Below are 12,660 nucleotides of genomic sequence, written 5' to 3' on the forward strand. Positions count from 1 at the left end.
CACCATAGTTGTGTGACATGATTGCTGTGCTTGTGTGACATGTACATTGTGCTTATGTCACATTGGCATAGTGTTTGTGGGATGTGTGTGCTATTCTTGCAAGACTTGTGCACTATTCTTCAATGACATTTGCATAGTACTTTTGTGACTTGTGCACTATAATTGTGTGACGTGTGTGCTGTGCTTATTTGATATGAGCATAGTGCTTATTTATGCTATACTTGTGTGCTATGTATGGTGTGCTTGTGTGAGGTGTGTGCTATAGTTTGTTATACTAGCATAGTTCTTGTGTGACTTCCTTGTCATACTTGTGTCATATGTTCTTGTGCAGTGTCAGACTGAAGAGCATTGGGCCCACCAGAGGATTTGATTCTGGGGCCCACCTTTCTCCCCCACTCAAGAGTCCCATGGCAGCTGCAAGGTTTGCATTTTGAACTCTCCTAAAGAAGAAGCTAGGGCCCACCGGAGGATTCTCTGGTTCTCTGGTGGGCCAGTCCAACCCTGTGCTTGTGTGATTTGTGCACTGTGCTTGTGTAACGTGTGACTAAACTTGTGTAGCGTTAGCAGAGTGCTTGTATGACATGTTCGCTATACTTGTGTGAATTGTGCTTGTGTGACGTGCACAATATGCTTCTTTAACGTTATCATAGTGCATGTGTACAATAATTATTTAACACATTAGCTGTGTTTTGTGACATTAAGCATAGTGCTTGTGTGACATGTGAGCTGTGCATGTGTGATGCATGCCCCATGTTTATGTGAAAGTAGCAAAGTGATCATATGACATTAGTACTGTGCTTGTGTGACTTGTGCACTTTTCTTGTGTGTTGTGTTTGTGTGTTGTGTGCACTATCCTTATGACATGTGAACTGTGCCTGTCTGATGTACAGAGTCCTTGTTTGGCATGTGCTGCAATTTTCTGATACATGAACTCTTGAGTTTTTATGTGTGTACAACATCTTTTTAGTGTATTCCAAATGTTACTTTATAGAGAAGTTATGATAAACAATTCTTGCACAAGGGCCCTTTGCTTTGGTTTGTTCCTAACCAGTTTTACCTGTGTGATCAGATGTATTATGTTCTGCTCTTTTCATTTCCTTTTTTTTGTTGATGATGTGTTACATGTTTAAAGGGTGTCTGTCCAATGCTGAAAACATTTATTTTTGTAGTTATGGATTTTTTCAAATTATGGTAGCACATGGAGGCATACTCACCTACTGTCACCCTAGTGGAGCCAATTCAGATTTGCAAGAAGTATCTGCATCATCTAGATGTCAGTGCTTTATTAGCATTCTCTCCTCCAGTCACCTAACTGCTGCAGCAAATCATAGGACTGAGTGGTTCTGTTGACATCTGGATGGCACAAACAGCTCTACTGGAGCTGACACAGAGCGGCAGCCTATGTAGGATGCACGGGTTGTATAAGAAGGTGAGTATGCCTCATTTTGTTTTATGAAGACAGCCACACCTAAATAAAACAGCTTTGGACTTTCGCTTTAGGGTGTGCTGAAGGATATGACAAGGTAAAGAATATCTGCTGAACCTTGCATCGCTCGCTGGTATCTTTTCTTGATGAGGGGGATATTGGATCTAGACTGGTGGTGTTTGTGTACCAGGGTTGATTTTTAGTCCCAGGCACACAAGATAGAAGTTAAATCAAATGACCTCATTTTGGCTATTTTTGTATATGTGACGCTGAGTCACTTCTCACTGGCAAGTCGTGAGTCGGTATAGTCAAGGAGTCTGAGGTCAAAAACCAGAAGGGTATGTTATAAACAGAAGGAAAAGACAAGGGCATAGTCAGATAACAAACCGAGGTCAAAATACCAGGAAGATAACAAATCAGAGCAAATGGGTTAAACAGATGGATGGTTAGAATGAGGTCCAAGGTCAGGCAACGAAAGATCAGCAAGCAGAACACAAGGCACAGAGAGACAGACCGCACAAAAGCTGAATGTACTTATGGCAGAGGTCTAGAACTAACAGCCCAGTTAAGTAGCCTGGCAATCACCTATGACAATGAACACCTGGAGACAGCCAACACCTCCCAGTCTTAGATTGGACGGCCAAGCTGTCAATCAAAACACTGACTTTTCAGCATGCCCGTGTACCAGACTGGACACTGAGGTGTCAATCAAAGTACTGACAACTTCAGCATGCCCCTGTACCAGATTAGATGTCTGAGCCTTTAGTAACTACAGGGTGGGCCATTTATATGGATACACCTAAATAAAATGGGAATAGTTGGTGATATCAACTTTCTGTTTGTGGCACATTAGTATATGGGAGGGGGGAACTTTTCAAGATGGGTGGTGACCATGGCGGCCATTTTGAAGTTGGCCATTTTGGATCCAACTTTATTTTTTCCAATGGGAAGAGGGTCATGTGACACATCAACGTAAAGTTATTGAGAATTTCACAAAAAAGCATGGGTTTAACGTAACTTTATTCTTTCATGAGTTATTTACAAGTTTATGACCACTTATAAAATGTGTTCAAAGTGCTGACTATTGTGTAGGATTGTCAATGCAACCCTCTTCTCCCACTCTTGACACACTCACAGCTACACCGCAGAAGAAATGCTAGTCTAAGGGGGTTAGATTCCTTGTAGGAATGCTCAGACCTGACACCCATTATGTGGTGGTGCACCATCTTGCTGGAAAAAACTCAGGGAACATGTCATCTTCAGTGCATAAAGAGGGAACACATCATGTAGGAATTTCAGATATCCAGTGGCATTGAGGTTTCCATTGATGAAGAATGACCACACTATCTTTGTACCCCATATACCACACCATACTTTCAATTATGGGTGTCACGTCCAATCATTCCTACATGAACAGTTTCCTGGAAAGTGGATATGTCATTGTGGGCCATTTGAATGGCCACCAAGGTCTCCCGATCTGACCCCCTTAGACTTTTATCTTTGGGGTCATCTGAAGGCAATTGTCTATGCTGTGAAGATACAAGATGTGCAGCATCTGAAACAATGGATACTGGAAACCTGTGCTAGCATTTCTTCTACAGTGTTGCTATCAGAGTGTCAAGAGTGGGAGAAGAGGGTTACATTGACAATCCAACACAATGGGCAGCACTTAGAACACATTTTATAAGTGGTCATAAACTTGTAAATAACTGCTGAAAGAATAAAGTTACATTAAAACCAAGCACACCATTGTTTTGTTGTGAAATTCTCAATAGCTTTGATGCGTCACACCCCACAATGTGTCCCATTGAAAAAAATAAAGTTGGATCCAAAATGGCCAACTTCAAAATATCCATCATGGTTACCACCCATCTTGAATAGTTTCCCCCCCTCCCAAATACTAATGTGCCACAAACAGGAAGTTGATATCACCAACCATTCCCATTTTATTTAGGTGTATCCATATAAATGGCCCACCCACCCTGTACATCCCAGACACACTGAGGTGTAGAATCGTGTCCGTATATTTTTTGCAGACCATTGTTTGCAATGGCTGATGGCAAGCTTCCATATTCTTTAAAATATGGCTTGAGAAGTTGGAAAACCTCAAATGATAAAATAAAGTTTGCCTTGACAATACAATGTTAAAAGGCATTGTGGACCTTCTGAATTAATTGTCATAGGTATTAAGGCACTCTTGAAAGTTCATTATTTGACAAGCCCATTTAGCTGGTATCATCCTTTAAAAAGTTTTATATTGTAATGATTCTCTCCACAATATTCTAAAATACTCATTTATTTAGCTGACTAAGAAATAAGTAAGTTCACACATTTATTTTGCAGGAACGTCTGTCTGTCTCTAGATGGGAGGACCACAAGTGAAAAGCTTCTAAGGCTTTGGAGACATGAATGTGACTGGGTGTATGGCCACAGAATGTCTAGTGCAGTGGATTACAGCAGATATGTTCAGGAGATGACCATAGCAGTACAGAAAGTTTTTATAAATGAAGAAGAGGTAAACCAGTGTTAAAATATGCCTTGGTAGTTTCTTTCTTGTTTTGAAGGTGTTTTACAGGTCTTTTAAAGGATTTTTGAAAATTAGTTCCATGGTAGGTATGGTTATATTACAATGTATAAAGAAAATAGTATAACTAACGTATTTAATCCCCTGCTGCTTCATAACACTGACTCTGCTGGCCCCTGTTAATAATGGAAGTGATGATATCCCAAATATATGTAACCTGACCTCTGCAGCCAATTACTGGCCTTAAAGGTCATGTTCATTCATATGGTAGATGACTGTTGATGCTATTGTTTGCTAAGTGCTCTCACAATTAAGAGAGCTGCCAGGCAAAACTCTATTATACCGGGACATCGGAAATGACATGCTTTCTATGCATGGCTGGAGGAAGGAAATCGGATTTCCACCTTTTCTGCGCTCCAGAGAACATTGGGACGGGAAGTTACAGGGACTGTCCGGTGCCTCCGCAGAACAAAATTGATGTCCGTGCCCAGAGAAGGGCGGAATAGTGCAGAGGAGCAGCAGCAGGCAGAATTCACAGGCGTGGGATTTCCGGCCTCGCACCTGACATCAAAGGCACATTGTGAAGAGTGGGGAGGGGAAATCTGGTATAATGAAGAGTGGAGGCAGTCTTATCTTCCGGGCAGTGTACGCCCTATAGCCTGGAATATCTAATTAACATAAAGAGATAAAATATAACTAGTGTCAGCTGTATACAACCTGTATGCCCATGTTTAGAACTCAAAATGTGCAAATGGGTTAACAGATTGCCTTTAATGGCGCAGCCAGACTGGCCGATGGCTCTCCTGACCTGAGTCATGACATCATGTATTTTTATATACAGTCATGGCCAAAAGTATTGACACCCCTGCAATGCTGTCAGATAATACTCAGTTTCTTCCTGAAAATGATTGCAAACACAAATTCTTTGGTATTATTATCTTCATTTAATTTGTCTTAAATGAAAAAACACAAAAAGAATTGTTCTAAAGCCAAATTGGATATAATTCCACACCAAACATAACAAAGAGGGTGGACAAAAGTATTGGCACTGTTCGAAAAATCTTGCGATGCTTCTCTAATTTGTGTAATTAACAGCACCTATAACTTACCTGTGGCACCTAACAGGTGTTGGCAATAACTAAATCACACTTGCAGCCAGTTGACATGGATTAAAGTTGACTCAACCTCTGTCTTGTGTCCTTGTGTGTACCACATTGAGCATGGAGAAAAGAAAGAAGACCAAAGAACTGTCTGAGGACTTGAGAAACCAAATTGTGAGGAAGCATGAGCAATCTTAAGGCTACAAGTCCATCTCCAAAGACCTGAATGTTCCTGTGTCTAACGTGCGCAGGGCATCAAGAAGTTTAAAGCCCATGGCACTGTGGCTAACCTCCCTAGATGTGGCTGGAAAAGAAAAATTGACAAGAGATTTCAACGCAAGATTGTGCGGATGTTGGATAAAGAACCTCCACTAACATCCAAACAAGTTTAAGCTGCCCTGCAGTCCGAGGGTACAACGGTGTCAACCCGTACTATCCGTCGGCATCAGAATGAAAAGGGACTGTATGGTAGGAGACCCAGGAAGACTCCACTTCTTACCCCGAGACATAAAAAAGCCAGGCTGGAGTTTGCCAAAACTTACCTGAAAAATCCTAAAACATTTTGGAAGAATGTTCTTTGGTCAGATGAGACAAAAGTAGAGCTTTTAGGGCAAAAGCATCAACATAGAGTTTACAGGAGAAAAAAGAGGCATTCAAAGAAAAGTACATGGTCCCTACAGTCAAACATGGCAGAGGTTCCCTGATGTTTTGGGGTTGCTTTGCTGCCTCTGGCACTGGACTGCTTGACCGTGTGCATGGCATTATGAAGTCAGAAGACTACCAAAAAATTTTGCAGCATAATTTAGGGCCCAGTGTGAGAAAGCTGGGTCTACCTCAGAGGTCATGGGTCTTCCAGCAGGACAATAACCCAAAACACACTTCAAAAAGCACTAGAAAATGGTTTGAGAGAAAGCACTGGAGACTTCTAAGGTGGCCAGCAATGAGTCCAGACCTGAATCCCATAGAACACCTGTGGAGAGATCTAAAAATGGCAGTTTGGAGAAGGCACCCTTCAAATATCAGGGACCTGGAGTAGTTTGCCAAAGAAGAATGGTCTAAAATTCCAGCAGAGCATTGTAAGAAACTCATTGATGGTTACCGGAAGTGGTTGGTCGCAGTTATTTTGGCTAAAGGTTGTGCAACCAAGTATTAGGCTGAGGGTGCCAATACTTTTGTCCGGCCCATTTTTGGAGTTTTGTGTGAAATGATCAATGCTTTGCTTTTTGCTTCATTCTCTTTTGCGTTTTTTCATTTAAGATAAATTAAATGACGATAATAATACCAAAGAATTTGTGTTTGCAATCATTTTCAGGAAGAAACTGAATATTATCTGACAGAATTGCAGGGGTGTCAATACTTTTGGCCATGACTGTAGCTGTCAGGTTCAGGTTATGAGAGCCGACAGCCAGTCCAAGGATTACAATGTGATCCTCGCATGAGTGATATGGCCATCTGACTGCGCCCTTAAAGTGAGTCTCCATCTATTATCTTTAAAGGGGTTTTATACATCAGGAGGTGTGCAGCGCTGATGACATCTACAAGGCAAAAAAGATTGAGACCTTCTGTTCCCGTTGAAACATTCTGGCAATTTTATCTTGGGTTCAACCAGTTTGCTCTGTTTGTCCAAGTCATTTGGAACAGCTCAACGTGTGAGCTGTTGATGCTTGATATCCTCAACCTCCAAGGATAAGTTTGTAATTGTCCAGCCAAGGCATTCACTAAATCCATGCTAACACCGCAAAACACACTACGAGCTTGCTATAATGTTATGAATGAGTCCATCAAGGGGTTACTCGTACCTCCTGAGGAATCCAGAGGGGAGGCCGCAACATAGTGCCAACAAAAGGAAAGGAAAGTATGTAGGAAGATCCGAAAACCCAGGGTGAAAAAATGTGATCATATAGGGTAGAGAGGAAAAGCTAAGGAGTGCCAAAAGTAAACGGAGCAAGTATAACCTCCCAGAAATATAAAGAGGTGAAAGGAAGAGGAACTGAGAAGGAGAAAAACACTCACTGCATGAATTCAACTGGAGTTTACTATGCAAGGTAAAACCTACAGCTAAAGGTCAGGAACTCCTAAATTCAAGTCCACCTAGATGTAAAGCCATCAAAGAAGTGCAGTGAAGGGTGAACATATAAAACCCAACCAAAACAAGGAAAATGGAAAACTCCTGGAGAGGAGCAAATCAAGAAGGGGGAACAAAGACAATTTTAATGATCAGCATTTTTTTTTTTTAAATTCTTTATTTATAGTTTTAAAGAAACACGACAAATATATCCACAGTTACATAAATCACACAAAATTATAATCCTTAGAGATCTGTGGGTTAGGGAAGACATTAAATTTATGTCATAGAGATGGCATATATGAAATCAAAAATTTTGAGGCAACGAAATAACAAAATAACAGTCAGGTGCAACAATCTAGAATAGACTGGCGACATGTCTAAATAAGCATAATATGAATGAAATTAGATATCGACCTATAAAGAAAAGAATCAAGACTGAAAGGCTTCTATGGTTTAAAGTCAAGCGAGGACGTCTCTTCACCCTGGGGCACTAAGAACCGTTCCTCGAGGGGTACTCGACCACCGCGGCTCCCCAAGGTATATCAAAGAAAGACAAAACCTGGGATCTAGTTCCTTCCTGACCATTTAATCCATGGCTCCCAAATCTTAAGAAATCGGACATGGGAAAAAGTTTCCCAGCTCGAGAGTTCCTCCAATCGAAAGATCTCTCTGACTTTCGTTAGCCAATCCCTAAGCGTTGGTGGGGATTTCTGCTTCCATCTAAGAGCAATTAAGTATTTTGCGGCACTTAACAACAGGGGCAGGATATCATGCTTTTTAGGTTTGAAATTTGTAGAAGGGAGAGATAAAAGCACTTCAGAAGCAACAAGTTCAGAGTGTAAAACTCGCAGGGCCTTCAAGGCATCACTGATATCAGGCCAGAACTTTAAAAGTTTTTGGCAAGTCCAGAAAATATGGGTAATAGTACCTCTTGATTTTTCACATCTCCAACACATCGGAGAATCAGATAGGCCTAGATGAAAGAGCCTCTCTGGGGTGTAATACCACCTTGATAAAATTTTGTATGCCGATTCCTGTAGCAGTATGCATCTCAAAAAGCCATGGGAGTTGGAACAAATCAATTGCTTCTCATTTGGTGATAAGGTGATATTAAGTTCCCGTTCCCAAGAGTGAAGAAATAATGGGGTATAATTGATTTTAGAATTAAGGAGATTATCATATATCTTAGAGGTCAATTTGGAAATAGGTGGCTTTATTTTTGTCAGTAAGTCCAGCCAGTGCCAATTGGGGGAGGGTGTGATTACTCTTTTGATTTGTTTCTTGAAGTGGGAGACGTGGATCTGTTGGAGGAAATTTTTGGGTTGTTTTTTGGCTTCCAGCGGCCAAAGGTTATTGCAAGGAATCTTATTATTCAAAAGGTGGGGGATCGGTTTATTTGGTAGAGATGCCCATAGATCATAGGGATCCGTAAAGTCCAGGTTGTAGATATATGGAATTAACTTTATTGGCATTCTATCAAGAAAATGGCAATCTGGTGGAAGGTTCGGGATCAGCAGACGCCTGATTAAAATGGACGTTGGGAGAATATCATCAAATTCAATTTTAGAAGTGGGGTAATTTGTCCATATTAAGTTTTTTGCATCTGAACCCAAAAGTTGTGTGTCGATGTGTGTTTGGGAATCTTGATCTGTCCGTTGAACTAATTTTATCCATCTGGTCAGGTGTATGGCTTGATAATAAGACACCAAATCTGGAAGTCCCAGCCCCCCAGCCCGTTTTGGTAATATCAAAGTTTTAAAAGGGAGCCTGGCTTTTTTGTATTTCCAAACAAATCTTGCTATAATTTGGTTTAGCGTTTTGAAGAAAGAGTTCGGTAGGGAAATTGGAACCATATTCATTACAAAGAAGATTTTAGGCAGAACATACGATTTGATTACATTGACTCTACCTATCCAGGATAGAAAGGGGAGGTTATAGGAGCTAAGGAGATTTTTAATTTTCCCCAATAAGGGAGTGAAATTATGCTGGAAAATGGAATGTGGATCTTCCGTTATGAAAACCCCTAGATATTTAATTTTTTCCTTTGGCCTCTTAAAGGGGGTAGTATTTTTTAATATAACGATATCCTCTACTCTGGTTGAAACATTGAGGGCCTCAGATTTGTTGAGGTTTATCTTAAAATTAGAGAGTTCTCCAAATAAAGAGAATATCTCGAGAAGCTTTGGGAAGGCAGTCCCCGGGTTAGAGAGCATCAGCAATAAATCATCTGCAAAGGCTGCGGCCTTTACTTCAATTCGATTAATCTTGATACCTTTAATGTCCCTATTTTGTCAAATAGCTTGTATCAACGTTTCCATAACTAGGACAAATAAGGATGGGGAGAGAGGACAACACTGCCTGGTACCATTTCTGATTTTAAAAGTATCCGACAGAATTCCATTCACCCTGACCCTAGCTGTAGGGTAAGTATATAACGAAAATATAGCTTCAATAAATGGTGAAGGGAAGGCAAATTTTTGCAAGGCGCAATTCATATAATGCCAACCAGTCCGATCAAAAGCCTTCTCGGCGTCAGTAGAGAGGACCGTGAGGGCCTGACCTGTATGCTTTGCATATGAGATAGTCTGTATAACTCTTGTAGAGTTATCTTTGCCCTCCCTTCCACGTATAAACCCTGCCTGGTCAGGGTGTACCATATCCGCCAACATTAGATTAATTCTGGAGGCCAAAATGTTAGCCCATATTTTAATATCTGTGTTAAGAAATGATATAGGATGGTAGTTACTGCACAGCGTGTCATCTCTCCCCTCCTTGGGTATAACTGTGATGTATGCCTCTAGTGAATGCGGTGGGGGGCTGCACCCTTCAAACAGGAGTTGAAGATTTCTACTAACCGAGGGATTAAAGTGTCTGCAAATTTTTTAAAATATATTATTGGAAAGCCATTGGGGCCTGGGGGTTTTCCATTTGGAATTTCCGCTAGTGTGTCTTTGACCTCTTGTGCTGTGATTTCTTTCATAAGTATCGATTTCCCAAGGGGAGAGATCTTAGGTAGTGAAAGTTGGGCCAAGAAATTGTGGATGTTCCCTGAGGCTTCGATGGGATCTTTCATTGACTCTGGTAGGACTAAATTATATAGAGAGTTGTAGTATCTCCGAAAGGCTTCCGCTATTTCACAAGATCTGTCCACCCTGGCGCCATCACCCATATCTATCTGTTTGATAAAGTGTTTCTCTCTTTGTTTCTTTAGTAATTGGGATGTAAGTTTACTCTGTTGTGAGTTCATTCTCTTGTTCACCAGTTGTGAGTTCTCCTTCCAGACTCCCTCTGGTGGTAACAGGAGGTAGTGAGGCTGATTTGATCGGTGGAGATCTGCCACCTGAGAATGAGGATGACGATTGGACCTCAGGAGTCTCAGATTGGATTTAAGACAGTCAACGCCCTATTCAGTTGCTGGTGATTCCTTCTGGCTTGTCAGCTTTGGTTTTCAGCTCTGTTCCAGTCATCTAAGGCTAAGTTTTTCTGCTAATGTTCACACTTGATTTTGTTGGTCTATTCAGTTTTTTGTGTGGTCAGCTAGCCCCGGCTGGGGGCTGTACTGAATTTCCACTCTTATTTATCAGTATTTTGCCAATTAACTTTTTGTCCCTTACTAGTTTGGTCTCTTTTTGCTCTGTCTCAGAATATTTCAGAGTGCTGATATAGTGGGAGAAGTCTAGTGACTTCAGGGTTAATTTTGCTATCAGAAGTGTTGGACATTATTTTTGTAGGGTTTTTTGCAGGTTGCAGACAGTGTCTTTCCTTTCCTTTCGAGTTAGTTTGGGCCCCATCGTTTGCTGAGCCTATTTTCCTGCCTGTGTCTGTGCCTTCTTCTTGTTTCACCGTCAATACATGTGTGGGGGCTATCTATTCCTTTGGAGTCTGCTCTAGGGCAGTTAGTTTTCCCCTTTTCATGCTTCAGGCTTATTTAGTCCTCCGGCTGTGATGAAGAGTCTAGGAACATCGTAGGTACGCTCCACGGCTGCTGCTAGTTGTGTGGTAGGATCAGGGATCTGCAATGGTTTTCTGTGACTTAGCTTGTTTTGCTTTTTTCTCCTCGGTGACCCATTAATAACATTACTCCCTTTGTTCCCATGCATTTAAACCTTTTGTCTACACCGGGCAAATACTCTAGCAGAGTTTAAGTTGAGTAGATCCTTGAGTTTACAACGCAGGGTAGATAAATCTGTAAGGTCACGGTTGGCCCTTCCTTTTTTATGTATCCTTTCCAATGTGCTGATTTGGTGCAGGAGAGAAGAAATTTCTTTCTCTCTTTCTCATTTCACATAAGCCCTTAATGCAATCAGCTCTCCCCTGAGGACCGCCTTATGTGTTTCCCAAATTATGGGGTTGACTTCTCCCTCTAGAGTGTTCTCTCTAAAGAATCTAGCAATATGAAAATTTAGTTGGAGCAAATGCTCCGGTTTCCGCCAGGTTGGTGCAGGCCGGGGCAGCGAAGCAATTCTTAATTTTATGAAAATCGGTGCATGGTCCGAAAGTGTAATGGGGCCTATAGAAGTGTCTAGAATCAGTGAGACAGCTGAGGTTTGAATCAGAAGATAATCTAATCTGTGATAGGAATTGTGTGGATTTGAATAGAAGGTGTAATCTTTTGTGGAAGGATGGGCAATTCTCCATGGATCAATCAGGCCTAATGAATTTAATTTACTCAAAAAGACTCTCCTCTCATTTTTTGGAATAGAGGATTTGCGGTTAGATGCATCTAGTTTCGGGTAAAGGGTTAGGTTAAAATCACCCCGCAGGACCAAGAGGCCTTCCTTGAACAGCGCCAGAGTGTCCAACGTCTTTGACAGCCATCTCGCTTGTCCAGTATTTGGAGCATAGAGATTCCCAAAAAGAATCCTTTTACAAAAACGTATCTTCCCTCTGCATTAGTGAGGTAGTCCTTCAGGGTGAAGGGCAGTCCCTTCTTAAATGCAATACTAACCCCTTTTGAGGACGATTGGGAGCAACTATTACACCAAATTGGGTATGGAGAAAAAGATGTGTTTGGTGCTCTGCCTGTCTTAAAATGTGTCTCCTAGATGAATAGTACCTGTGCTTGATTTTTCATTAGCAGAGAGAGAATTTGGCTACGCTTTTCTGGAACATTGATACCTTTCACGTTAAAGGAGGCCACGGTGATCGAGTCTCCCAAAGCCCGTTCAGTTCCCGACATAGCTAACATAAAAATCTGTTGCCGTCATTAAGCACCTGTGAAAATACAACAACAAAGTCAATACAAAACTATTAATAAAAACTTTCTCATCTTCAGCGGGGGGGTAGTAAAAACCCTATTTTGAAGATAAGACATAGTGTGCCCAAACAGTGACTTAGAATAATTATAAAAGAGCAATCAAAGTACATTTAGAAAAACATCTGCTAACTAGTATGATTTTGTATCAGAGAAATAAGGACAACAGGAAAAAATTGAAAAATTTGACCACCAGAACCCAGGTGGTCCCTGAGTCCCCTAATGAAATGTGTTTCAAAGAGTTCTGTGGCAGCTCAGGTTAAATTATGTTTGGAAGAGGTCTTCTTG

The 12,660-nt window shown here is 41.2% G+C and overlaps 1 protein-coding gene across 1 annotated transcript in view; it reads left to right on the forward strand.

Moving 5' to 3' along the window:
• LOC141086031 (uncharacterized) overlaps window positions 1-12,660 on the forward strand; it is a 971,752-nt gene that overhangs the window by 423,302 nt on the left and 535,790 nt on the right. The window contains exon 61 of the mRNA XM_073571764.1: window positions 3,770-3,941. Within this exon, the coding sequence (XP_073427865.1) occupies window positions 3,770-3,941 (172 nt within the window). The remainder of the gene's footprint in view (window positions 1-3,769; window positions 3,942-12,660) is intronic.

Source organism: Dendrobates tinctorius, unplaced genomic scaffold (assembly GCF_039654945.1).
Source record: "Dendrobates tinctorius isolate UK_male_01 unplaced genomic scaffold, ASM3965494v1 ptg000007l, whole genome shotgun sequence".
Taxonomy (NCBI): Eukaryota; Metazoa; Chordata; class Amphibia; order Anura; family Dendrobatidae; genus Dendrobates; species Dendrobates tinctorius.